Source organism: Sinohyriopsis cumingii, unplaced genomic scaffold (assembly GCF_028554795.1).
Source record: "Sinohyriopsis cumingii isolate HCF-2022 unplaced genomic scaffold, ASM2855479v2 utg000198l, whole genome shotgun sequence".
NCBI lineage: Eukaryota > Metazoa > Mollusca > Bivalvia > Unionida > Unionidae > Sinohyriopsis > Sinohyriopsis cumingii.
This window is the reverse complement of record NW_028315875.1, coordinates 3,715,924-3,743,170: the sequence shown is the minus strand read 5'-3', so window position 1 is coordinate 3,743,170 and position 27,247 is coordinate 3,715,924. Positions and strand designations below refer to the sequence as shown.

Sequence of the window (27,247 nt, the reverse complement as noted above, 5' to 3'; positions counted from 1 at the left end):
ATTAAACATGAGGCCAAACAAGGAATATACAGCGAGCTTCTCCCTGTAATGCTGTTGAAGGGAGCCTGCAAAATGTACCTTATGTACTAAATATTTCTTCTACATTAGGTAATGAGATCCCTGTCCATGCTTAAAATAGACAATGTTATAAAGATGCACCTTATAGAAAAGGCAAACATTAGGTAAATCATTATTTGTAATTAAAAAATGTAGTATATTAAGAAACCTTTGGACCAGTCACAGAATAACAGTAGCTAGGTTGCATTTGATTGGAGGAAGTAGGACATGCAGTCTCTCTGTGCTGCAAGCTCTAATCTGTATGATGTCATTCATCTGATGTACCTTTAACATTACACCTATATAAATCTATATTATGTCATTCATTCAATGTACCTTTAACATTACACCTATATGAATCTATATGATGTCATTCATTCAGTGTATCTTTAACATTACACCTATATAAATCTATATGATGTCATTCATTCAATGTACCTTTAACATTACACCTATATGAATCTATATTATGTCATTCATTCAATGTACCTTTAACATTACACCTATATAAATCTATATGATGTCATTCATTCAATGTACCTTTAACATTACACCTATTTGAATCTATATTATGTCATTCATTCAATGTACCTTTAACATTACACCTATATAAATCTATATTATGTCATTCATTCAATGTACCTTTAACATTACACCTATATAAATCTATATGATGTCATTCATTCAATGTACCTTTAACATTACACCTATATAAATCTGTATGATGTCATTCATTCAATGTACCTTTAACATTACACCTATATAAATCTGTATGATGTCATTCATTCAATGTACCTTTAACATTACACCTATATAAATCTATATGATGTCATTCATTCAATGTACCTTTAACATTACACCTATATAAATCTATATGATGTCATTAATTCGATGTACCTTTAACATTACACCTATATAAATCTATATGATGTCATTCATTCAATGTACCTTTAACATTACACCTATATAAATCTATATGATGTCATTCATTCAATGTACCTTTAACATTACACCTATATGAATCTATATTATGTCATTCATTCAATGTACCTTTAACATTACACCTATATAAATCTATATGATGTCATTCATTCAGTGTACCTTTAACATTACACCTATATAAATCTATATGATGTCATTCATTCAATGTACCTTTAACATTACACCTGCATAAATCTATATTATGTCATTCATTCAGTGTACCTTTAACATTACACCTATATAAATCTATATGATGTCATTCATTCAATGTACCTTTAACATTACACCTGCATAAATCTATATTATGTCATTCATTCAATGTACCTTTAACATTACACCTATATAAATATAAATCTATATGATGTCATTCATCTGATGTACCTTTAACATTACACCTATATAAATCTATATGATGTCATTCATTCAATGTACCTTTAACTTTACACCTGTATAAATATAAATCTATATGATGTCATTCATCTGATGTACCTTTAACATTACACCTATATAAATCTATACAATGTCATTCATTCAATGTACCTTTAACATTACACCTATATAAATATAGATCTATATGATGTCATTCATCTGATGTACCTTTAACATTACACCTATATAAATCTATATGATGTCATTAATTCGATGTACCTTTAACATTACACCTGTATAAATCTGAATCTTTGTGTATTAGTAACTCATCATTACAGTTTGATTGTTTTAGTATAATTAGAAGAAATATTTAAAAAAAATACTTGAATCATAACACTTTTTGCAAATATTGAATTAGTTTGCTAAATCAATTTGAAAGGTAATTATAATATAAAAATTGTTTAGTTACATTTGCTCACAATATTGCCATTTCTATTATGTTTTTTGGAGTCTTGAAAAAATATGTAAAATTAGGGCATGTTGATAAAATGCATGGTATAAAACATGAGACATATCACAATCAAGAAAGCCCTTAGTTTTCATATGAGTCATCTTCCATTTATACAAATTTAAATTCCGTTGGCCACATGTCCATATGACCCTTTTTATATATAAACCAAGAGCTCTTGTGCATCAGTAAGTACCAAAGAAGAAAAAGGATGGATTTTATTGCTGTATTAGAATCAACAAATATTCAAATTTAATATACATGCTGCAAATATTTAAATGGAAAAATTTTGGTGCTTATTTCCAATCTTGTATGGAGCATATGTTTGCTGAATTTTGAATTTGTGATCTTACTGAATTGAATTCTGAGGTGGGGTTTCATCTTGAAATGAACTTCTGACTTGTAAATTATCAATATTGTTGATATATTGGAATATGTTATTTTCAGCTTTCTTCAACATTTTATATTGTCTTCCATGAAATGATGTCCACCTTAAAAAAACTGTTTTGTGAACATACCTTTTAGTTTTGTTTGTTTTGTTTTTCTGCGCCGCAAGCTTTCACATTTTGTGTTTGCTGCACTGCAAACTTTCACATTTTGTGTTTGCTGCACTGCAAGCTTTCACATTTTGTGTCAGCTGCACTGCAAACTTTCACATTTTGTGTTTGTATATAAGTTAGAATTTCCAAGTGTAATCATTCTCTTCTATAGATGTCAGCATAGTTGATATTTATATTTCTTAAGTGTGATGCTTCAACAGATTTAGAATTATTTAAACAATACATAATAACCACATAATCTTATGCTATCCTTTGTACACTTTTTGTTTGATAAAATGTAGAGAAATAAAGATGTCCATTAAGGATGAATAAGTAAGAATAGAGCATGACATAAAAGATCTGTGAATCTTTAATTTAAATACAATGTAGCTTCTACCATTTTCATTAATACTAAACAAAATGATCTTTGTTTTATAGTGAATCCTGTCACAGACAGGTGTATTATAATATTTAAATAAATAATGATATTTCTGTTTTTATGAGATGTTATATCAAAAGCAAACTTGATGTACTTTCCTCTTTAGAGTATTGTCTTAGTTAGAACTGTATACTGCATAATTTGCTGATGCTGTGTACGTGACATTAGAAAACATGGATCCAGACCAGCTGTCACATGATTTATCTGCAGATCATGGTCAACAGTGTGTTCAAATAATGATTTCAAATGAATAGCATCAACCACAATCTTAAGGCTCCACTATTCACAGTTTGGTATATGTGTATGAGGTCAATAGTAATGTATTGGTTATTCTTATCCAAACATCAGCAGGGTTGTATGATGTAACATTCAGCAGGATTGTATGATGTAACATTCAGCAGGATTGCAGGGTGTAACATTCAGCAGGATTGCAGAGTGTAACATTCAGCAGGATTGCTTGGTGTAACAATCAGCAGGATTGTTTGGTTTAACATTCAGCAGGATTGTATGATGTTACAATCAGCAGGATTGCAGGGTGTAACATTCAGCAGGATTGCAGGGTGTAACATTCAGCAGGATTGCAGGGTGTAACATTCAGCAGGATTGCAGAGTGTAACATTCAGCATGATTGCTTGGTGTAACAATCAGCAGGATTGTTAGGTGTAACATTCTGCAGGATTGTATGACGTTACAATCAGCAGGATTACAGGGTGAAACATTCAGCAGGATTGCTTGATGTAACAATTAGTAGGATTGCTTGGTGTAACAATCAGCAGAATTGCATGATGCATAATTCAGCAGGATTGTATGATGCAACAATCAGCAAGATTGTTTGGTGTAACATTTAACATTAGCCTGCAGGAACTTTATTCATTTTGTAAATATTTTCCTCATTTTAAGCACTACTAGTCAAATATGAGAAGAGCTTATTGGATGGCCTGTAGGCCATCAGCTAGCACATGGTTTAGTTTAAATTTCTTAAATTTGTAATTGAAGATTACAATAGGTGCAACATAGAAAGTAAAGGTTAAGAATTAAAGCCAACCGCTTATAATGTTCTTCTCCTCAATTTTAAAATAAAGTAACAAAATCTCTTAGTTAAACATATTCATTTAGCCAGGGTATACAAAGCAGGAGGATGGACTTTAGCCAGGGTATACAAAGCAGGAGGATGGACTTTAGCAAGGGTATACAAAGCAGGAGAATGGACAACAAAGGAGTAGGTGAAAGACGTGAATAAAGAAAGAAGATAAATGAAAAATTGTCAGTTAAAATGTGTAAACTTTGTGCAGAAAGTTGAGACAATAGGCAGATAAGTAAGAAGAGGGACAAAAAAAATTAAATAAATGAAAAGGAACAAAAAGCAAGATTAAAAGTGAACAGTGCTTCCTTGCAGAGGCAATCACTAATCATTCGGAAAAATAGGGGAAATTGATGTTTGCAGCTGTTCATGACTCAGGGAAGTGCATGCATGATAGTAAATCTTTTTGAGTATATAATTTTCATTATTCAGAATTAATTTTTATAATTTTGCAACACTATGCATACTTTCTGTAAAATTTGTTGCATCGACCTTCTATATTTAGGTCATCTTTGATTCTGTTTATTTTGGTACTCCTGTAAAACATTGTTAAAACTCAATATATTTCCTATAATAATCCCAGGATGCCAGTCTTGTAAACATGGAAATGGTCTTATCATGAGACATCATTGTTTTTAGAAGAAGAAAAAAGTGAAATGAAATAGATGAGAATTAACTTACATTGAAGTACGTGGTTATCATCAGAAAATCACAGTAATGTTGTGCATGACTTTATCCTAATTCTGGCTTTCAAGAAACATCAAAATAAATACTCTTTTTTCAATTTTATTATTGCAAAAATCATTTTCGGCATGTTCCAAATAATAAAGATATTACAGTCATGACTAACAAGATCAAACAAGGTGATTATATATTAATATACCATATACATCTGGCCGAACTACAAACGATATAGACTCTGATCTGCCCTTGCACAAGATCAGGATCAGTATTGTTTTTGCTGATTACTCTTAACACTGCATAGATCCAGATCTACTGTTGCATCATGTTAGGTGCCTGCTTTACAAGGATAATATAAGTGGGTACTCTTCATACACCATATACTGCCCTGAATTTTTGCCTTTGTCTGAGGGATTACCTGTTCTCCTAAGTGTTGTCTGGTGGAGTAGTGCTGAACTAAAGGCAAGGGCACTATACTCCGATAGACAAAACTATAGGACAGAAGTTGCCAAGTGAGTGTTCTTTTGTGGAGTGAGCTAAAAGCAAACAATTCCCAAAGGAGACGGCAGCAATAGGTTTAATACATTAGATTATGTCTCCACATACAGCAAATGTGTTTGCTGGAACATATATAACTCCATTTGTTAAGTCCAGCATCCTTTAGTTAAGGGGAATTTCATACTGTTCTTAAAGAGATCCCTATAGCCAGCCAGTCAGAAAAGGGGGAATTTATCATGTGATGTGCTTGTATATTTATCCCCCCCCCCCCAAGTCAAACCTTTATACACATCCTAACATTTTTTTCAAGTGAAATTCGTTATCATAATTTGTCATGTCACATGGATTTTTTTGTGTGAATCTTCCAATCAGTGTACTGTATATACTCACATATAAGTCAAGTCCAGCTGCTAACTGCACAGACCCAGATTTGCTGTTGCAAAATGCACTGACAGATCAGGGTTTGTGCAGTTTGTTAGGGTTAATCAGTAGAACAAACATAGACCCTAATCTGCAGGCACATTTTGCTATGGCAAAACAAATCTGTGTTGTTTGCTGTTTGAGTTTGAATCAACTTTCTTTATAAGCTAGTATATATAGTATATGTTGGATTCATCCTGTTGGTTTGCAAATTTTACAAAGCCATAAATTATTGGATTCTTTTTAAAATACTTGGTGTCAGACTTCATTGATCTCAGATTATGACACATGAAGCTAATATTTTGTTTTATAACCTTTTTACAGATGTTGTAGATGTATTTAACTTTTTCAATTTACAACTGTAGTACAGAAAATGCCATTATTTACACACATGTAATTGCCATGCTTTTTGCATTCCTTGAATGATATTCACATTGAAAATGCAATAATGTTAAACCTTTGTTATTGTTAAGTTGCTTCATTTTTATTTTTTATATTTAGTTGTTAGTTTTTTTTATAAAACATGTATATTGGTAAATTTAAGTAGTCATATTGTATGTATATGCTCAATTTAATACTTCAATGACATACTTACTTTACATGTTACAAATATCTCTCTTTCCTCGGAAACAAAAAATGTACATGTGACACTTATTTTTTCAATTATTGTGTAGGTATATCTAATTAACAGTACTAGCAGATCTAATTAATCATATAAGCAGATCAAATTAATGGTATAGGTAGATCTAATTAATAGTATAAGTAGATCTAATTAATGATATAATTAGATCTAATTAATAGTATAAGTAGATCTAATTAATGGTATAAGCAGATCAAATTAATGATATAAGTAGATTTAATTAATGATATAAGTAGATCTAATTAATGGTATAAGTAGACCTAATTAATGGTATAAGTAGATCTAATTAATGATATAAGTAGATATAATTAATGATATAATTAGATCAAATTAATTGTATAAGTAGATCTAATTAATGATATAAGTGGTCAAATATAAAACTAGGGCTGCTTTAACTCATATACTCATTCTGCAGAACTTGTGTGAGAGTCTGTTACTGCAGTTAAGTCGGCAAATCTAAACTTCAGGAAGTAACAGGTCCATAAATGTTGAAAGCCATGAACTTTTGACATTGGGAAGCTTCAAAATTTACAGGTCATGAATAAACTGGTTTACAGTAATTAGAATTTTTAATGACATCTAATTCTCCATTATATTCACCTTAAAGAAATACTTGAGTGTTCATTTTTTTGTTGTTTAATTTTCTTAATGCTTGTGATTTCATCACGTTTAACAGGTACTAAGTGCTTCAAATGTGTTGTAGCTATTGTCCTTAAAATCATATTTTGGTATACAATTTATTTTTACATACCCATAATGGGTTAAAATAAGTTTGAACTCTTTAACTTTGTTTTTAAAAAAGAGATCTACATATTTTAGTTTAAACAAACCATATCACAAAAATTTGGTGAGGAATATTAAGATTGAAAGGTAACATATTTTTCACATGGTAGACCTTGGATGCTTTCTCTTTCTCAAAGTAGATGTACATAGTCTCCCAAGACTTGCCATATCAGACAGCCATTTTCCTTGATCTGTAAATATTTGTATACATTAATATATATTTCACAAAGAATCTCACATAAAAGTTGCTTTGTTTTTACTCATAGATAACCACATTTTAATAAAAGGTTTCAGGTTTTAGGGCCCTGTTTAGAGATGCAGGAGACCTTTAGTAATCACCTTTTCCATCCATACATCTGTCAGTCAGACCTTGTGTCCATCCAATCAAACTTTGTAACTAGCAATTTCCATCCATACATCTGTCAGTCAGACCTTGTGTCCATCCAATCAAACTTTGTAACTAGCAATTTCCATCCATACATCTGTCAGTCAGTCCTTGTGTCCATCCAATCAAACTTTGTAATTAGCAATTTGCATCCATACATCTGTCAGTCAGTCCTTGTGTCCATCCAATCAAACTTTGTAATTAGCAATTTCCATCCATACATCTGTTGGTCAGTCCTTGTGTCCATCCAGTCAGACTTTGTAACTAGCATAACCATTCTATGTAGCTGGTGACTTGCTTATTACATGTGGATGTGCCTGTCATCATTTCTAATGTGACAGTTTGTTCTCCCTTCTTTCAGTATCAGGTCTATGACTCCTCTAAATGAGACCAACCCAATATAAAGCACATGTAAAATGATGAGATAATGTTCATTGCAAATTGCATCAAGATCTGTTAAATGGTTAAGCTGGTTACATACAACATTGCTCCAATATTACATCTCTACAACAGTTATTCCTTTTAACTATCAATGCTCAGGAACCATTCAGCACTTTTTGATGCAATCTATTATGTGCAATGATTCGAAGCCCTTGATGTGCCTGTTATGTTTTGTTTTTTTCTAATCATCTTAAATATAGATAGAGCTAATGCCAGTGACAATTAACTTCATGTCTTCAGATGGAATGTTGCTTGTAACTACTATAATTCTGCAGCCATTAGATATAACCTGATGCCATTGTTTTGTCTCATTGTCTCATTGGATAAATGACCTTGGAATTAACTTAAGGTCTTCACATATGATGTTGCTTGCAAATGACATAGCTCAAGAACCATTCAACATATTCAACCATTCAACATATTTTCATGCAGCTGGCTTTGAACATTGTCACATAAACTTACATCTGCTTTGTAGTGGGTTAGTCTCTTTTACAAGAGTTGTGGACACTAATTCCTCATCCTCCTAAAATTGGCTTCCACAAGATAACTTTAAAGTTTTGGAAGCTGTATATCTGTTCCACTTTTGATCAGACATGGAGTGTGGATGAGTTCAGTAATGTGGGAGTTGCAAGCATATTAATGAGGCCATATTGATTTTAATCGACTGAGACTGCTGCCACTCTAGATGCCATATATTTTGATCCAACTTAGAATATATCCTTATATCATAAAGATCTTCAAATTTCTAGATTTAAATATTAGGCAAGATCTACACATAATAATTAGTTGGTCTTGCATCAAATTAGATGAGCAAGTTTTGACTCTGGAGGCCATATTTCTAATGCAACTTTGATCAAACTTGGAATGTATGTTCATATCATCAAAATCTTGGACAGGTTTGATCATGGGTGAGATCCACGCCTAATAATTAGTTTGACATTTGGCTAAACATACTACTACTATCAGGTTAGTATTTTTTATCTGACTTTGATCAAACACAGAATATATGGTTATTTAAAAAATGAATGAGATCCATACAGAAATAATGACATGATCTTCTTTCACATTGACTGAGCTAGTTAACACTCATGAGGCCATATTTATAACATAATTTTGATCAAACTTATAAAAAGCAATGAAAAATGCAAAACCAGATTGAAAATTCTAATTTTAGAATACACGATGCATACATTTCAGTTAACAAAATAATAGACTGTTTGGATAGTAGTGAATAATTTCTAATTTCTAATGAAAGGATAAGTATAAATCTATAACAAGAAAAACTGTAATTAGTTTAATAACTGGCCAAAAGATGAGTTAAAAACAATCTTGAGGCAGTGATATAATGATGCACTGTGAGTGAAAAAAGAAATAGTAATGGAGAAAACCTTTGGTTTGATGCATTAATGTTAGAGACATTGTACAGTTGCAGACTAGCATAAACAATGTGCAATGGTGTAATTAAGGAGCAACATTTGATGTTTGTGTGCTAGTTATAATTGTTTTGGTAATATGCCTAATTTTATAAATTTGCTGAGAATTATTCAAGACCTAAACTTTATCAAAGTGTTAAATATTTGGAAAGCAAGTTTGATATGTTTGGTGAAATAGTTTGATAGTTGTTGTAGTGCCATGTTAAAAGTGTCTGAAACGTCTGTCATTACATTTTATCATGTTTATTATTCATTATTTTATGATATTTTATATACTCAATGTCAAAACTCACAATTTAATTGTTGTGTCTGATTTGTATTTTTAGTTTTGAATCAAACAATGCCCCAATGTTTTCCTGCTGAAATACTTCCAGATTTAATTACCAAGAATAAAGAAAAATCAAAGTCTTGGATAAAATTGAGTAGAAGCAAGAACCTGAATTCTAATTTTAATTCTTGTTAAAACAATGCAACTCAGTAGGCCACAAATTAAAATGTCACCCATGAACTTGACCATCCAAAGTATTGTATAAAACCTGTTATGAATAAGAGACTGTATGATAACTGATCCTTCATATTAGGAAAGACTTTCCATTAGACTTGTTACACAGGTAATACCAACATGATATAAAGTTTGGGACATGCTTTCTTAGAATACTATATCAGCATTAGTTAAAATGAGCAACTGTTAAGTTATACAAGTTTGCTGAGTCATCTGTTATATAAGTCAGCTGAGTCAACTGTTAAGTTACACAAGTCAAATGAGCAATACTGGGCTCACATGGTCCTCTTCTTTAGCTATGTTTTATTTAAACCTTCTTTAGCTGTGTTTTTTTAAAACCTGCTTGATAGGAATTGCATACAAATGATGCTTCATTCTTCCTTTGTGCAGTTCACCTTTTTGAAATTTTAGCTTTGATATGGAAACTTTGTGGACACAATTCTTGTGAAAACAATGCAACACAGTAGACCATTCATGACAAGGTCTAGCTGGTCAAAATTAAAATGAGGCTGCTTAGACATCCAGTATGGCTTCTACTCAGCCCTCTTTAGAATTTTTTAATTCTATCTAAATGAATAGCCTTATCAACATGGGATTTTCACGATTGATGTCTTTTGTTGGCTAGTTGGTCCAAAATGTATATGGTGCTGATCTGACATCCAATATGGCCACTGTGACAGCCATCTTGAAATCTTGTTATTGTTGCTCCTTGTGAAGGAAAGCCATATTCATAGGGTTTTCACCATAAGACTTTTATGATGTCCTGTTGGTCCTAAATGAAAGTTGTTATCCCCAGACAAATTATGTGGTTGCCACAGAGGTAATCATAATTTTGTTAGAACTACTTCTGAATGCATGGTGATATCAACATGGGAGTCAATAAAATACTTTTTTATGATTGGTTGGTTCTAAATCAAAATGGTGACAATATGCATCTGGCACGTCCACCACAGCAGCCAAATTTGAAAATCTTGTTATTGCTACTTCTTCTGAACAGAAAATCATATTGTCATGGTGTTTTCATCAGAAGACCTCTTATAATATCTTATTGGGCCTACAATAAAATGGTTCTTCTCAACATTCAATATGGCCACCACCTTGGCCATATTCAGAATCTTGTTATCACTACTTCTCCTGAATGGATAGTGATATCAGTAAGATTTTCCTGGTATGATTTTTTTCCCTGTTTGTGTGAATAGTTTTGGATCTGTGGAAACTGCCTTAGGCTTGCATTACCTCAGCAGAATATGGAAAATACATTGCCCCTTTAGGGTATGGAGAATACATAGCCCCTTTAGGATATGGAGAATACATTGGCCCTTTAGGATATGGAAAATATGTATGTCAGATTATGACTTTCAATTAATTAGTTTTAAATACAATTCCTTCGATGCAGATATATGATATCCATTTACATCATTTTAAGCTAATCTGTACACAGTAGAATAGAGCGATTGTAAACACCCACCCCCCTTTGTCAGCATCTACAGAGTTAAATCACATACATATGTATAGCCTCATAGCTCAGAGTGGATTTGTTAGCACTAATACCCATTGGTAAGATGACTAATAGGGCTTACTTTGTACATATGTCTTAGTTGTACATTCCAAATTTCACTTTTTTCTTTTAGCTTATTTTTCTTTGCACACTGCACAATTACTGTTATACCTGGAATCATGAAACTTGGTATTCTTCATTGACTTTGGTAACATTTTGTGTTTAAAATTAATATATTGGGTGCTGTTTATGTTTAAATCATTAAAAAATTTGATAATTGGATGCCTCCCTGTTAGTGCTTCACTCTTAAAACTAATGAAAGTTACTGTGACCAGTATTTCATGCTTTATAAACATAGGTTATGTATTTGTATTGAGCTCATGACCACGTAGATTTTTCCATGCTATACATGTTCTATCACAAAATACCCTTTCTGGGCAGTGCAAATAGAAGCAGAAAAAATATTTTTATTCAGTGGTAATTTTTTTATTTTAATGATACTACATTTTATATTGTGATAGAGTACACTCAGCAGGTTACCAGTAATTTGTACATGTAAATGAGCATAGGAATTAGGCGAGTCCACCATTGAGATCAGCTATAGTCCTTATTCAAGATAATTACTGATGCACAAACTGTGCTCTTCTGATATGGCTGACATTCCTCAAAGGCTATTGAGTCAATGCCAGTGACTTTCTCCTCTGGTTTTTATCATCTCATGAAATCTTGAAAATCATTTTAAAATTGTGTACTTATTAGAGTATCATATCATGAAATCTTGAAAATCATTTTAAAATGGTGTACTTATTAGAGTACATGTTACACCATCCACCTATTGTGCTTCAATTTCATTTTCATTTCTGCAGCAGTGTAACGTTTATGTGAATAGTTGTTTATATACTGTGTATCTGCTTGTGTGTGCATGTGTGTGTGTGTGTGCATTTGTATTTGTGTGTGTCTGTTTGTATGTGAACATATTATTAGCTTGTATCTTATATGTGCATAATAGAGGGTAGTTTTGTTTCTCACTTATAACTATTTGAGCCACCCTTTGAAAATAAAGTCTTTATTATTATTATTATTATTATTATTATTACTACAGAAAAGAGTGTTCTTTTATATTGTTTTATGCTTGTTTTGCCCTGTCACAGTACATGTTTATTGATGTATGTAGTCTAATGATAAATCACCCCAATTCTGTCTCTATAGTACTGGTTAAAAGATAAATTAAACTGTATATTTAGAAAAGGGATCAGCCTTTCTTTGTTGAGATCATTTTTATCTGAATTTATGATTAATGTTCAAATATTTTCAATGACTCCTGTAGGCTACAAAATGATTTGTAGTGGTGAGTTATGTAACAATTGATTGCACTTTCATTTTGTCTACTTGTATGTATTTGTAAAGGAGAGAAGAGACTTGTATTGTTATTCATTATGTTATATTGATTCTGACAGATAATAAAAGTTAGAAAATTGACATGGTTATTTGTCATTTTTAGCTTGCCTCTATGAGGCATTGTATTAGTCCTATCATTGGAAACAGTTCATGCACACAAAACAGCATACATATATATATATATATATATATATATATATATATATATATATATATATATATATATATATATATATATATATATATATATATATATATATATATGTATGTATGTACAGCAGTATACACAAAACAGTGTAATGTATAGCATCAGTGCATTTCATCAGTCTTCCACATACCATCTTCATTTGTTTATAAGACTGGTTGAACTACAAACAGCACAGATCCTGATCTGCTGTTGCATAATGCACCTACAGACCTGTTAATCTGCTGATTGCTTCTGACAAAATGCACAGACCCAGTTCAGTTTACATTGGGACTTGACAGATTACTCCTGACAAAATGCACAGACCCAGTTCAGTTTACATTGGGACTTGACAGATTACTCCTGACAAACTGCAGACCCAGTTCAGTTTACATTGGGACTTGACAGATTACTCCTGACAAACTGCACTGAGACACAGTTCAGTTTACATTGGGACTTGACAGATTACTCCTGACAAACTGCACAGATCCAGTTCAGTTTACATTGGTTCTTGACAGATTACTCCTGACAAACTGCACAGACCCAGTTCAGACTGCTTCAAAGAATTATTTTTACTTAGATATTTTAAACAAGATTTCCATGTAATCAAACAGATGACACTAAATGCTGTGTATCTATTCTAAGTGGCCTTTCAAACAAACTAGTATACAAGAGCATAATTTTGTTTTACTTTGTTCGCGGAGAACAATGCTACTGTGAATCCACATCAACAATATTTTATAGACATTGAATGTAACACATTATCTTTTTTCTCAAATGTGAATCACTATGAAATAATGTCTCAGTACCATGAGTGCTCTAAATATTTTTTAGTATTTTGATAAATTATTGCATCAAGCTTTTTAATTTTCATCATCATTTTTTTAACTACCCCACTGAAATATCAAAACGGAAAGGAGCCAACACTTCCACAATAGTCACAATATTTTTTCTGCTAGTTGAGTACCAGATATATCCTCATTCCATGCTCATGGCCACCATCACTGTAAGTACAATATTGAGGATTTCATTATAGCTAGCTAGAAAGCGAGTAACATATTTGACTTAGTAATCATGTATATGGAAGTCTCTTGTGTGATCCTCCTTGATGGCGATACATTGAAGGGTCAACAAAAATAGAACAACAAAATGATGATGATAATAATAATAATAAAAATAATAATAATAATAATAATGATGATGCCGTTGTTTAAAGACAAAGTTCGTATGTGTGTGTGTGTATATATATATATATATATATATATATATATATATATATATATATATATATATATATATATATATAACACTTTTTAATTGATGATGTGTCTTTAGACAAAATGTTATTGCAAAATGGATGGATCTACTGCAACAATAAAATATGCACAAGGCTTCAAGACGTCATACATTTAGCATTTATACATTTAGCATTCGTACATTTAGGATTCATACAAAGTGTAGTAGCGAACATGTGTAATGATTATAGATGAGTACATGATATAACAATGTTTTAAAAAGTAGTTGTACTGAATTAAATAAAATCATACAAATTATGTTGACTAAGTAGCTTTTTGAAAGCTCGGCATGAATGAGCTGGCTTTATTTAGGTTGGTATGGAATTCCATAGTTTGGTAAATATAAATTGTTGTTTGAGATGGATCTTAGTTCATACATATGTACAATTGCAATAAAATTAAAGTTACATTTAAGATAATCAGGAGCCATTCTATGTAAGGATGTATAGACCTTTTGTAACTGAGTTATTTGCTGATATGCTTGCCTATTCTGTAAGAGAGATTCTTCCCAAGGCTATAGATTCATTCATCTGAAAGACTATTATATTCAAATATGTAATTACAATTTTTGTTGCAAGTAAAGAAAAATGTGCAGATCAAATTTGTGTTTTGATGCTGATGTCAGAAAATTGGTTCATCTTTAATTTTGCTGCTTGATTGTTTTGGTAACCTTGAATATGATGGGGAAAAAAACAGATTGATGCTTAGAATTTAGTTGAAACAAAGTCACCAAAACATGAGACCAAACCATATTCTGGTCATATGCACCAAAACACAACCCACCAACCCACCCCCCTGTTTGTGTGTGTATAGAGATTAAGATTGCTTGCTTAGCTAATATTTTCATTTTGTTTGTATTACTGTTGCATGTTAGGCTAGTCACCAGTGTATGTACCAGATTCTTGTCTTTCCTGTTCTGTAAGCATGATCTTTGAAGCAAGCTCTGTAATAGCTTTTGCTTGCATGTTTACTGCTTTATTTGCATTTGTATAATGCACTCGGATAATCTGCCATCCCATCATGTTCTGGCATATCTGGTTCCATATTCTCAAAAGTTTTAAGCAAGAAACAAGTTCAGCTGAAAACCCCGTACTCAATATCAAAGACATTGGTAGGGGAACCAAAGTTAAGACAACTCTATTCTGTGGCTTTCTTTGTTCTAATTGAAGTTCTAGACTGTCTGAGGTTTGTAACTCATTTTTATCTGAGTTATACACTGTCAAAGTCTTATGACTCTCACTGTCATTTTTTTAAAACTCTAGATCAGAGTGATCCAACTACAGGCCCCACAGGTAATTTTATTTTAGTATGCACTCATACAAAAAGTCAGTTCTATAATTGTAGTATAATAACTGTAATATATATCACAAACTTTACATTTTTGGTCCATATGGCCCATGGTGTTGAAGATGTAGGACCTGTACATCAGTATACACTGTGAAAGGTTTGGAACTTTTAGTGTGAAGTTTGACTGATTTTTTTCGCTCAAAAAATTGTTGAGAATATGGTATCATGTAAATGCTATATGTCTTACATGAGTTCATGCAAACATCATAGACCCAGATTTGTCAGTACACTGCATTTGTGGCAGATCTGAGTCTGTCATGCACATAATGCAAATGAAGTAGCCATTGTCCCTGCTTGCATCCTTTTCTCAATTTTATTTCCCTCTGTTTTCCAGTACCCACTAACCTTAGTGAACTAACCTCCAAAGTTCAGGATCTTCCATCTAAGCTGGCTTCGAGTATGGGGGAAGTCTCTAGCAAGTGTTCTCTTCAGTAGTCAGGCAACATTGCAATGTAAGTTACATGCTAATTTGTATCATTGTAGATGGCAGATGTTTGTGCAGCTCTTTCTTTTAAGTGCATTTGTGCATAGTAAATTACACTGGATTCACAGTCACTAATGGTCAACAATTTTGATCCATTTTTAGGAAACATAATTTTCTTCAAAGCCTCAGTTTATTAACTGAACTGAATTTACAGTTCATTTGAAGTTGATTATATGACATGGCATTACAAATTACTCAGTACTTCTGGTAGTACTGATGTTTAAATGAGTTGCTCATTGAAGGGATATCAGGATGTCAGAAAATTCTGAAGAAATCACCTAGCTATCTCTGGCAGCCCCTAACCTCCACACTGGCCAGAACCTTACTTTCAAAGTGCCAAACTTGTCTCAAACAATATGATATTATAAGATATTAACAATATACTCTAAATAATGTATAGCGTATATACTCGGTTATGATTCAAATTGCAATGACCCAGATCTGCCATCCCATAATGCACTGGTAGATCTGGTCTGTGCAGTTTGTTACAAGTACTCAGAAAAAAATATATATATAACCTTAATCTGAAGGAACATTATGCAAAGGATCTTTACTATGTGCAGTTTGATATAACATACAAGCAAGTACATCCAGTACTCCACCAAAGTAAACTAGAAGTAATATTTAGCTCTACTGGTCATAGACCAGATGAACTTAAGAAGCAGCCTTTTGTTTATTGTCTGTCCTCTGTTTGTCCATCCATATGGTAGCTCAAGATACTTCTTCTAAACTACTTGGAGGATTGCCATGAAACTTAATACATATATTCAACCCATGGTCTGGTTGGTCCTAAATAATACTCAGACATCCTATATGGTCACCACAGCAGACATATTGAAATCTTGTCATTGCTACTTCACCAGAATGTGGGGTCTTATCAGCATGGTATTTTACTAAAAGACTTCTTATGATATCTAGTTGGTTGTAAGTGAAAATGGTACAATATGACATCCAATATGGCCACCACGGTAGCCATCTTGAAAATCTTTTTATGGGGAACCCATCTGAATGGAAGACATCAACATGGCATTTTCATGAAAAGATTTCTTCAGATGTTCAGTTTGTTCCAAATGAAAAAATACCAGCTTAGCCTCCAGTATGGCCACCATGGCAGCCATCTTTAAAATCATGTTATTGCTACTCCTAAATGGACAGTCATATCAAAATTGAATTTTTAATGAAAGACTAATAATGATATGTAGTTGGTCCTGAATGAAAATGGTGTTGATCTGACCTCAAATGTGGCTGCCACTATGAACATATTGAAACATTTCTCAATAATAGTCCTGAATGGGTGGTCTAATCAGTGTCAGGTTATCACCAAAGTCTTTTAGTGGTGTCAAATTTGTACTAAATGAAAATAGTGCAGATCTCATATCTTCTATAGCTACCACAGTGGCTAATTTCAAAATGTTATTGAGTAATATTGCCAGAAATATTTTCAACACTCTACAGTTCAAAATAAGAAAGGATCTTATCTAGAATTCATGGAAATTCTTTTTGGACAGAAAAGCATCACTCCATTCATGTGAGCATTACTGGTTGTCCATTAGTATAAGTTTATTATTGCTAATCCTCCAAACAACTGTTTGCCATTAAGCTTTACACACATGTTCATGGCAAGGTCTGGTTGGCCCTATGTGAAAACAGTGCTGCTCAGAAGGCCTGTATTTCCATCACAGCTTCCTTCTTGAAAGTCTTGTTGTCTTTTCTCTTTATTGGATGGTCATATTAGCATAGGGTTTTTCACTAAGAGAGATCTTGTCATGTCTAGTTACCTGAATATTAGTAATGATATCAAGTTTGTCCTGAATGAAAATAATGTTGGTCTGACCTCAAATATGGTCACTATGGCAGCCATGTTGAAAATTTTGTTGCTGTTGCTCCTAAATGGAAAGTGAAATTGACAACTGGTTTTCACCAGAATGCTTCTTCAGGTGTTTATTTGGTCCTGAATGAAAATGATGCAAACATGAAATTCAGTATATCCACCTTGACCACCATCTTGGAAATCTTGTTATCACTACAGCACACCTCCAGAATTTATGGTTATGTTGACATCAACTTTTCAACAAGTGAATTCTATTGAAATCTAGTTGGTCATAACCTTAGATGGTGACCTGCTGACATCCAGTAAGGCTGCTACAATGAACATATTGGCCAATGTGGGTATGTGAGAAAGCTTGCCAATAGCTTCTCATGGGTTGGTGGTTCTTCCTGGGGTTTTCACAGGTTCTTCTTCCAACATTAATACTGGCCGCCATGCACAGTCTATCGTGTGCTGAAAATGGCATTAAACCCTACAACAACAACAGCAACAACAACAATGAACATATTAAAATCTGGTCAGTAATGAAAATGGTTGATCTGACCTCAAATATGACTGTCATGGCAGCCATCTAGAAAAACTTATTTTTACAACTCCTTCTAAATGGAAAGTCATATTGACATAAGGATTTCACAGTAATACTTGTGGTGTCTGGTTGGCTGAATGAAAATGATGCTGTTCTGACATCCAATATGGCAACCATGGAGTCCATCTTAGAAACTTGGTATCACTACTACTCCCGAATTGCCATTCATGTTGTCATTGGTTTTCACAAAAAGTCTTCTGATTTTGTCTGTCCTGGATGATAATGGTATTGATCTTACATCCAAAAAGGCAGCCATAATGGTATTGATCTTACATCCAAAAAGGCAGCCATAATGGTATTGATCTTACATCCAAAAAGGCAGCCATGATGGTTAATGTTCAAAATCTTGTTGCTCAAGAATATCAAGTTGGTTTGAATACTCAGTAGTTAAAAAGAAGAAATGTTCTTATCTTGAATGCCTGAAAATTCTTTTCAGACAGTAGGGTATAACTCCCTTAAGGGACTCTTGTTATATCGGTTTACCATGAAGCAATAATGTCTAATGGTAGTTTATTAACCAAGAATAAAAAATCTGGACGTTTTCTTTTTTTCCCCTAACTAAACAGAGGTAGTTCTGGTCAGTTTAGTTGGTTTTATTTGAGAAATATATCTATAATGTTTTTCTAGATTAATTGTCAATTCTGACTGCAGAGCCAGTGTAATATAGCACATTAAAAAACACCTCCCATGTTCAATCAACCATGGTGTCCATCTTAGAACCTTTTTAAATGTTCAATCAACATTTATAGCATTTTCTGCTCCATTAAGATCTGAACAAAAGGTCAAATGGAAAAGGTCATTACAATTAAATCAAAAGGCTAAATTATTGACCCTCAGTTTCTACTTTTGTATGCATTCAAATTTTATGTTTCAGATGAAAAAATGTTCATTGTGTAAAGTTTTTTCTTTTTTTGTCACTATCATAGAAGGCAGACAATTAAGTGCTACTGAGTACTAAAAATCCATGCTATTTTTTATTGACAGATGAATGCTCTAAAATTGCATGTCAATCCTTCTTCATGCCAACAACTATTAAAAAAAGAAATTGTTTATCTTGCTCCACTCAACAGTATCTTGCATGGGAGGTTGTTGTTAATCTTTGCAATATGTATCAATGAATTCATTTAATTTCTACAGAGATCTACTATCTCACTTTATGCCAGCTAGTTTAGACACAATACAGTGCGCTTTGAGAAAGTTCTGCATTACTGCAGTACTTTTGGTCAGTATTTGGCTTAATTTGCTTATCAATTCCAGATTTCTTTTTCTTCTTTATCTTTTTAATTTTCTCTATGTAAAGAATCAGATTTTTTTAACTGTAGTTCATGCTTACATGTAATAATTGGAAGATGTTGCTGTGAACCATTTTGGAACTGAAATAGTACTGATTTCGTGTTGTTTGATCATTGTAAGAGTGAATATGGCATTTGAACAGTTCATTGGTGCATTCAGACTTTTGTGTATTCATTTGTGCATTCAGACTTTTGTGTATTCATTTGTGCATTCAGACTTTTGTGTATTCATTTGTGCATTCAGACTTTTGTGTATTCATTGGTGCATTCAGACTTTTGTGTATTCATTTGTGCATTCGGACTTTTGTGTATTCATTGGTGCATTCGGACTTTTGTGTATTCATTTGTGCATTCAGACTTTTGTGTATTCATTTGTGCATTCAGACTTTTGTGCATTCATTTTTGTACTCATTATCACCTCTGTAACTCAAACCTTGTTTCAACAAAACTTGACTGAATGTTCATGCTTTCGTGACTTTTGTGTCTTCAAGCTTTCTGTTTTGTTACAACACCAATAACTGTGTACCTTTTCACCAACACTTATAAAAATTGGTTTATGAATACATCTCAAGGATAATAACTCCCAAACAAGATCACTGTAATATTGCATGATTAAGTGACTTTTGCATACCTCCCCACAATATAGCAATATAGCTCTCTCTCTCTCTCTCTCTCTCTCTCTCTCTCTCACACACACACACACACACACACACACACACAGAGTCTGCAAACGTTTTCATTTCAGAACATTACATCCAAACCATTAAAGGAATATATATTTAAGATACCTGTATGAAATTTGATATTTATCATAGACTATTAGTTAGGGTGTGCTATTTGCTATTCACCATTCCATAGTTTTAGTAATTATTTAAAAAATTTTATGTTTGTTCCTCCATCCATCTTTCCATCAGTTGATTATCCACATTATCTTTTCCAGGAAAAAACTCTTAATCTGTTTAAAATAACTCTATGAAACTTGATACATATATAGACTAGTAGGCAAGATGTGCTTTTGGCTTTAGTTTTGATACGTGTCCATCCATGTGTCAATTAATCCATCCAGCACACATTTTCTTTATGGACCGTAACTCCAAAACTATTCAGCTCATCTCTGTGAAATCTGGTACACATATTAGACTAGTAATATGTAGTATTTGTTTTTGACCATTTTTCTGTCTATCCATTCATCCATTATATCCACACTTTCATTTCCAGAGCAAATCACCAAAATCATTTAAAATATCTCTCTGAAACTGTATAATGTTGCCTCAGATTTGGGCTGAGGTGCTGACTTTGAGCCAGAAGGATTGTTGAAGGACTGTGGTCCATGCAGAACTGTGCCTTACACATCAATAGCCCAGAAATGTGTCTATTTCTAGCACTTTTATGGATGTATCAGTCTATATAGACAACAGTTGTGTTTTGGTCATCACAAAAAATACAGCAGTGATGGTAATGCCAAACCAGTCAACAACTGTTGTCCAGTGTAAACTGGTTTTAAAAATCTGGCTCACCACATGACCCTCTGCCATTTATATATGTTTACTAAATTCTGGTTTGCTAGCATTGGTCTCTGAACTATTTTTAGTTTTAAAAAAACAACAAAAACACGTGGCTTACCATTCTAGCTTAGTGAAGCTCTTTACACCATTTATGACCCTCTGCCACTTTTATTTTTTGAAACAACCAGGCTTACCAACATATGACCCTTCACCATTTTTATTTATTTGTTGGTTTCTTTTGTTAAAAGCTGGCTTACCCTTCTAACTTAATCAAGCACTTTAAACGTTTTTTTGGCAAATTGGTAAAAATAGCTTATCAACATTTTTTTTTCTTTAGAAAGCTCTTATCTTTGAATGTGAATACTTTTTCTAAATTTTTCAACCCCCAAAAGCTGGCTCTTCTCCATTTGCAACATTTTTAAAATAAAAAAGTTAACAATTTACCATATTTATATTTTGGAAAAAATGTCCACAATTTACATATTTTTTTTATGGTTATTACTTTTACAACTAAAAGAAGAATATAGCTCACCATTCTGGCTCAGTCAGCTGGTTTGAAACCATACCATAAAGCTATAGAAATTACTATTTTTTTTTGCCTAATAAATCAAATATACATGTTAAATCAAGGGAGGAAGCAAGGCAAGCAAGCAGCTGAACAATTTTATATAAATGGCACATGAAATAAGTAACTATTATTTGGTCATAAAAGTAGTTATTGTTGTTTTGGGGTTTAATGCCATTTCTCATTACAAGATAGGCCAGAATAACTGGTGGAGGAAGAACCCTGGAAAAGCCCCATAAGAACCACCGACGCATGGAAAATTAATGGCAAGATTTTTCACATACCCACATTCTCTAAGCCAGAGACTTGAACCCATGCAGACAGAGATGTTTTAAAAGTTTCATCCTTTGTAATTGATGGATCATTGCTAAGAGAACAGAAAAGTTATCATGTTATCTAGATTTAAATTATAAACCTTTGTAGAAGGATTAAAATATCCACTGGTATGAAATTCAAAATTTATGCCATTTTCATACTCTTTAGCTTTTTAAAAGTTGACTTCAATTTTGTCTAATTTCCAAGTGTTTTTCATTTAAATAGTTACAATTCCTCAAATTTTGTACAACAAAGAATTATGTTTTTATGCATTTCTTTAAAAAAAAAGCTGTAATACCTTTTTCTATTTCTGGATTGGAATGACTGTTTTTGACCATACTTTTACATCATTTAAGACTTCATATCAGTTATTTAAAATGTGTGTATTATGATCCTTAAAATCCATGTACATATATTAATCAATTATGGGCAGAATTAGCATATAATATTCTGAACTTAAAGAGTAGTTACCAGAACAGTTTTTATAATATACATTTTACTGAAAATGAAACCAGAAATTAGTAGATACTGTATCAAGCCTTATTGATGAATATAATAATGATATTTCACCAGTTGTAGCCACATCTTATTTACCAATTAAAGCCACATACTGTACTAACAGGCCTTATTTGAACTTATTTGGTTATGTAACAACTGATATCCATCATTTGCCAATATATAAAATAGATGAGATAGCTATGATCTCAAAATTATGACTATTTTTGCTAAAGTCTATCTTCCCAATTTCATAGAATTCTCAAAAATATAAATATATTTTTGCTAATGGCTATCTCCACAATTTCATAGAAAATAATTTTACAATGAAGCAAAGAACTTGAGGTGACTGTGTAGTATACAAGTTGGATGACTTGAATGGAGAGAATAATGAAAAACTGAAGAAAAAATTGTATTGATAAAAAGTTGTTGTGAAATGATTGATGTAACTATTACTAATGTTCATCATTGAGGTTGAATTAAAAATATCAGTAAATGCTTGTATAGAAAGAATTGTAGACAAGATTTCCTTTAAATATGTCTAATTGATTAAATAGTATCAATTTATCAATTAATGAAGGTTACAAAATTCTTATAGTTGGAACCATGACAGTTTCCAAATGGTACATGCAATTTGTTTCTGTTAATAGATGTTTAAATGTTTTTAATTGTCTTGATAAGCAAATATTTTTTTGTTGAGTTTTCTACCAATAAATAGTAAAATCATACAAGTTCAGTTCTAGTGTTTGGCTTGGACAGTTCTGATTATATATAAAAAGTGGTAGGGAAATAAAACTGACCAAAGATTATGAATTTATAAATATATGTAAGCTTATAATTTAAGCGTTTATGATAGAGAGTATAGAGATGGTAAATCCAACATTTCTTTTAACAGACATTCCATTTTCAAATGGAAAATGGACAGTATAAATCAACATAAAAATTTTAAAATCCAGTGACTGGTAAAATTAATACTGTGTGTGCAAGCTGTAAAACAGTAAATGTCTATGAAATAGAGAGAACAGCAGTGAACAAAAGTTAACAACTGCCTAAAAAACAAGCTCAAACAATGTTGGTACACATGCCAGTGTCATAAATGTAACATTTAGAAATAAAATACATGCATCCCAGGCTGACTTTTTGTCTAGAATTTGTCACATCACTACCAATGAATGCTTGAAACATTATTAAGTATTTTGCTTTGCTTGGGCCCAAGGTGGCTGAAATTTCATATACTACAATGTACCTGTGTTGTTTCCCCACACCAAAGGACACCCACACCTTCATCATTGGAATGTTGTTCAGGTTGGACACAGTAATGACAACCACATCTGTGTCTTCTGTCCTGAATGTAATCCTTTGGTGAATCCTTATGATGCCTTGAAGCTGTCTAAGTGTAGGTATTCCATACAGTGTCCAACCACTCCACATGTTCTAAGTGTTGCAGCATATAGGACTGGAGCACACTGTTGATGTAATCTTGGATTGTTATGGGTATGCACCTGGATGTTTTACCTGTGCCTCGGTATAAACACACTTTAGCTTCACAGCTGTTGGAAAATGATGGGGTGAAGGCCAATTTTAATTCTTGAAAAACCTTTGGATATTGCCTTGTATGGACTGGCATTCTATGTACAATTTGGAAAATAAAGCACAATTTTGCAACCCAGGCCTTCTGCTTTGCATTCTGGAGCTTTCTTCCTGGAGAATAATGACAGCTTTTTTTATTTCTTTAATGTTTGGATCATACCACAAATCTTTCTTTAGCAAAGATGTTAAATTGTTCCTGACCCAGTTTGTATGCACTTTTGACCATCTTAATCACTATCAATTGTCAGGAAATAATCACAGTCCTGTCTAAAAAGTGTTACATAAGTCTTTAAAGACAATCACCAGGGATGAAATTTCCTTGGCAAATGACTCTTATAGTAAGCTGACCTTGAGATTAAGAAATCTTTGGAAACTTGTACTGAATAAAGTGTCTGCCTCAGATGTTCTAACCACCCACCCTCCTTTGATAGTGCTTGCTCAAGCAGAACTACAGTACACCACAATAAGAAATACCAACCAGCTATTTACCTCTACAAACAATTATAAGTTCAGTTTCTTCTCCGTACCATTGGCACTTTGAATTCATTCCTATACAATGTTGTAGAATTGGTATCCTAAGCCAGCTACAAGTAATGCCTAATGATTCACAAAGGTGTGCCAGTTGAGGTACACTTATCTCTCCATCATCATTATAGCCGGATAGGTCTAGGATGAAGGGATGAAAATGTAACCTGGCAAATTGCGTGTTGCTCATTTTGCCACCACTGTTCTCCGCATGAAAGAAATGTGTTATGAGTCTAGGCTGTTACAGAAAGTAACAAGAAAAAAGTGAAGACTACAAGCTTTGTAAAATTTTACCAATAATTTATTTCCCAAGAAAGAAAAAACCAAGGTAAAGTTGATAAAAAGAATTTAGTTTTATGAATCAAATCCAAAAGTAATCGAAGAATAAAAAAATAGCAGTCCTATTATCAAAAAGTCCTAAATGAAACTGAGTTTGAATCCTGATGAAATCCAAAATGGAAGACAATAGCATCTGTTGTAATCTGTGAAGTGCTGCAGTGTCTACAGTCTCTTGTTGAATCACAGAAAATATTATTCCAGTTTTTTTAATTCTATATGAATTTCAACAAAATGCCCTTGTCCAAGAATTAATTTAGAACACTAGTATTTCCAGGGAAAAGAATTACTTTTCTTAAAAATAATTTGAAGAAAATAAAATAATTAGCCCAAATCTGGACACAAGATAAAACAGCTTGATTTCTCAAGTGTTATGGCACTAATGACAATTCCTTCACAAAAATATTAGTAATAAGTCTAACTACAATGCAAAATAAATTCCCGGATGGAGGTCACGAGTTCATCCTTCTCTGAAAACCAAAAGTTTGTAACGATAAACACATTTTATTTGTCATGTATGGCCTTGATTCAACTTTATGACTCTTACTCTGAGAAAGAATAAAACAGATTTTATAAAAAGCTGTTTACCAAAAACTATCACTGGTTCTGAATCAAGGTCAGAAATTAGGTCAGCATTAGATACAATGTCTCTATAAAGTTGTTTACATAAAAAAACCAGAACTAAACAATTTCAAATCCAGTAAATAAAGTTACAATAACATGTAATGGAATACAAAAATCCAGAAACTAACAAACATTTAAATCAAATCAAATATACATTAAATCAAATATACATAAATGCTAGTGTGATTTAATGAACCTGTTAATTTTGTGGAGCTAGGATTATCGTCTATATCATCGACATCACTTGTTGTGAAGAGATGTTTAGAGAGCTTTTGTGAGCACGTCACATCTTATTCTTCTTCATACATGGCATTCCTTTTGTCGGTTATATCTGTAGAAATGGAAAGCACGCGATCATAAGAAACGTACAACCTCATGTTGTACAGAATGTCAACCAGGCTTCGCTTTCTTGTTTCTCCATAGATATTTAAGGCAATATAGATTGGTAATGTTTGTCTTTGTGTCTCTGCTGTGTTGATGGATTGCTGCAGATGTAACTTGGTTGATCTGATATTTCATGTTGTTGAACACTAGGAATGGAGATAGTTTACAGATACATGAGATTGTGGATTGCTCATTGATATCTGGTCCAACTAGTACCATACTCAATAGTACAGTAAGGGATACAGGTACAGATTGCTCTTCGATATCTGGTCCAACTAGTATCATACTCAAAAGTGCAGCAAGTGATACAGGTACAGATTGCTCTTGACAGTCGGCATGAATGTTTCCGTTGAATGTTTGTTCAGTTTGAAGACATCTTGATGGGTAGTTTGGGCTGTGTTTGCTGTTATAAATGATTCTGAATAAAATTCCCAATCACAGGTCTGAGTGCTGCTCCACTGTTTTTGTCAAATGCTATCAAGACCTCTCTGCCCTTATTGGGAACCTTTAGATTCGGATAGCTGCCAGTAGTAGATTTGTTGGTCATTGCGCATGAGATTTTTTTGTCATGTACTATGCACCTGTGCTGATTTGACACCAGATTCATGCAGCCTGAAGAGTACATGCTCATTACTTGAGCCATAAGGAATACTTGTCTTGCTTCTGTTCAATCCGGAAATCCTCCTCTGTGTGCGATAAACCCATCAGAGGTTATACATGTAGTCAACCTTCAACTGAACTAGGTGTTGTGTCCCTACTTTCAAATCTTGCCATGAATTTTGTCTCACCGAGTTCTCTCTGTTTCATGCTTTTCTACTTTGAAATCAAGCTTAAGTGTGTGTGTTGGAAGGGGGTGCCGAAATGTACTTTAGTAAAACATTATATCGTGCTATTATTACCAGATTTCCACCTCCATCACCGCTAGGATAGCATGTAGCCTTGTTACAAGTCAAAGTAAGACAAAGAGCCGAGTAGTCTAAGGCGCTCGTCTTTACTGATTACTTGTATCTCACCTCTGCGTGTTTTACAGTTTTCGAGTCTCAGCTCAGCCAACAGGGATACGGAAAAGCTAGCCATTATCTTTCCATAGGTAGGTAGTTCTCTCCGGTGTTTCTCGGATTCTTCCCCACTAAATATCCTGGCCGCCATGTATTGTCTATCATGTGCTGAAAATTGGCAGTAAGCCCACCAAACCAAATCAAAGAAAGACATATTCTGAAGAAGCGGAAATGTCTAAGG

The 27,247-nt window shown here is 32.9% G+C and overlaps 1 protein-coding gene across 5 annotated transcripts in view; it reads left to right on the top strand.

Moving 5' to 3' along the window:
* The window catches only part of LOC149774593 (putative complexin-1), a 294,867-nt gene that overhangs the window by 254,365 nt on the left and 13,255 nt on the right, over positions 1 to 27,247 (top strand). For 4 of the 5 annotated variants that reach the window (XM_089945116.1, XM_089945114.1, XM_089945113.1 and 1 more), the window contains one exon: positions 15,814 to 15,931. The exons of the other annotated variant lie outside the window; for it this stretch is intronic. In XM_089945116.1, the coding sequence (XP_089801242.1) occupies positions 15,814 to 15,914 (101 nt within the window). In that variant the 3' untranslated portion in view covers positions 15,915 to 15,931. The remainder of the gene's footprint in view (positions 1 to 15,813; positions 15,932 to 27,247) is intronic. 5 annotated transcript variants of the gene reach the window in all.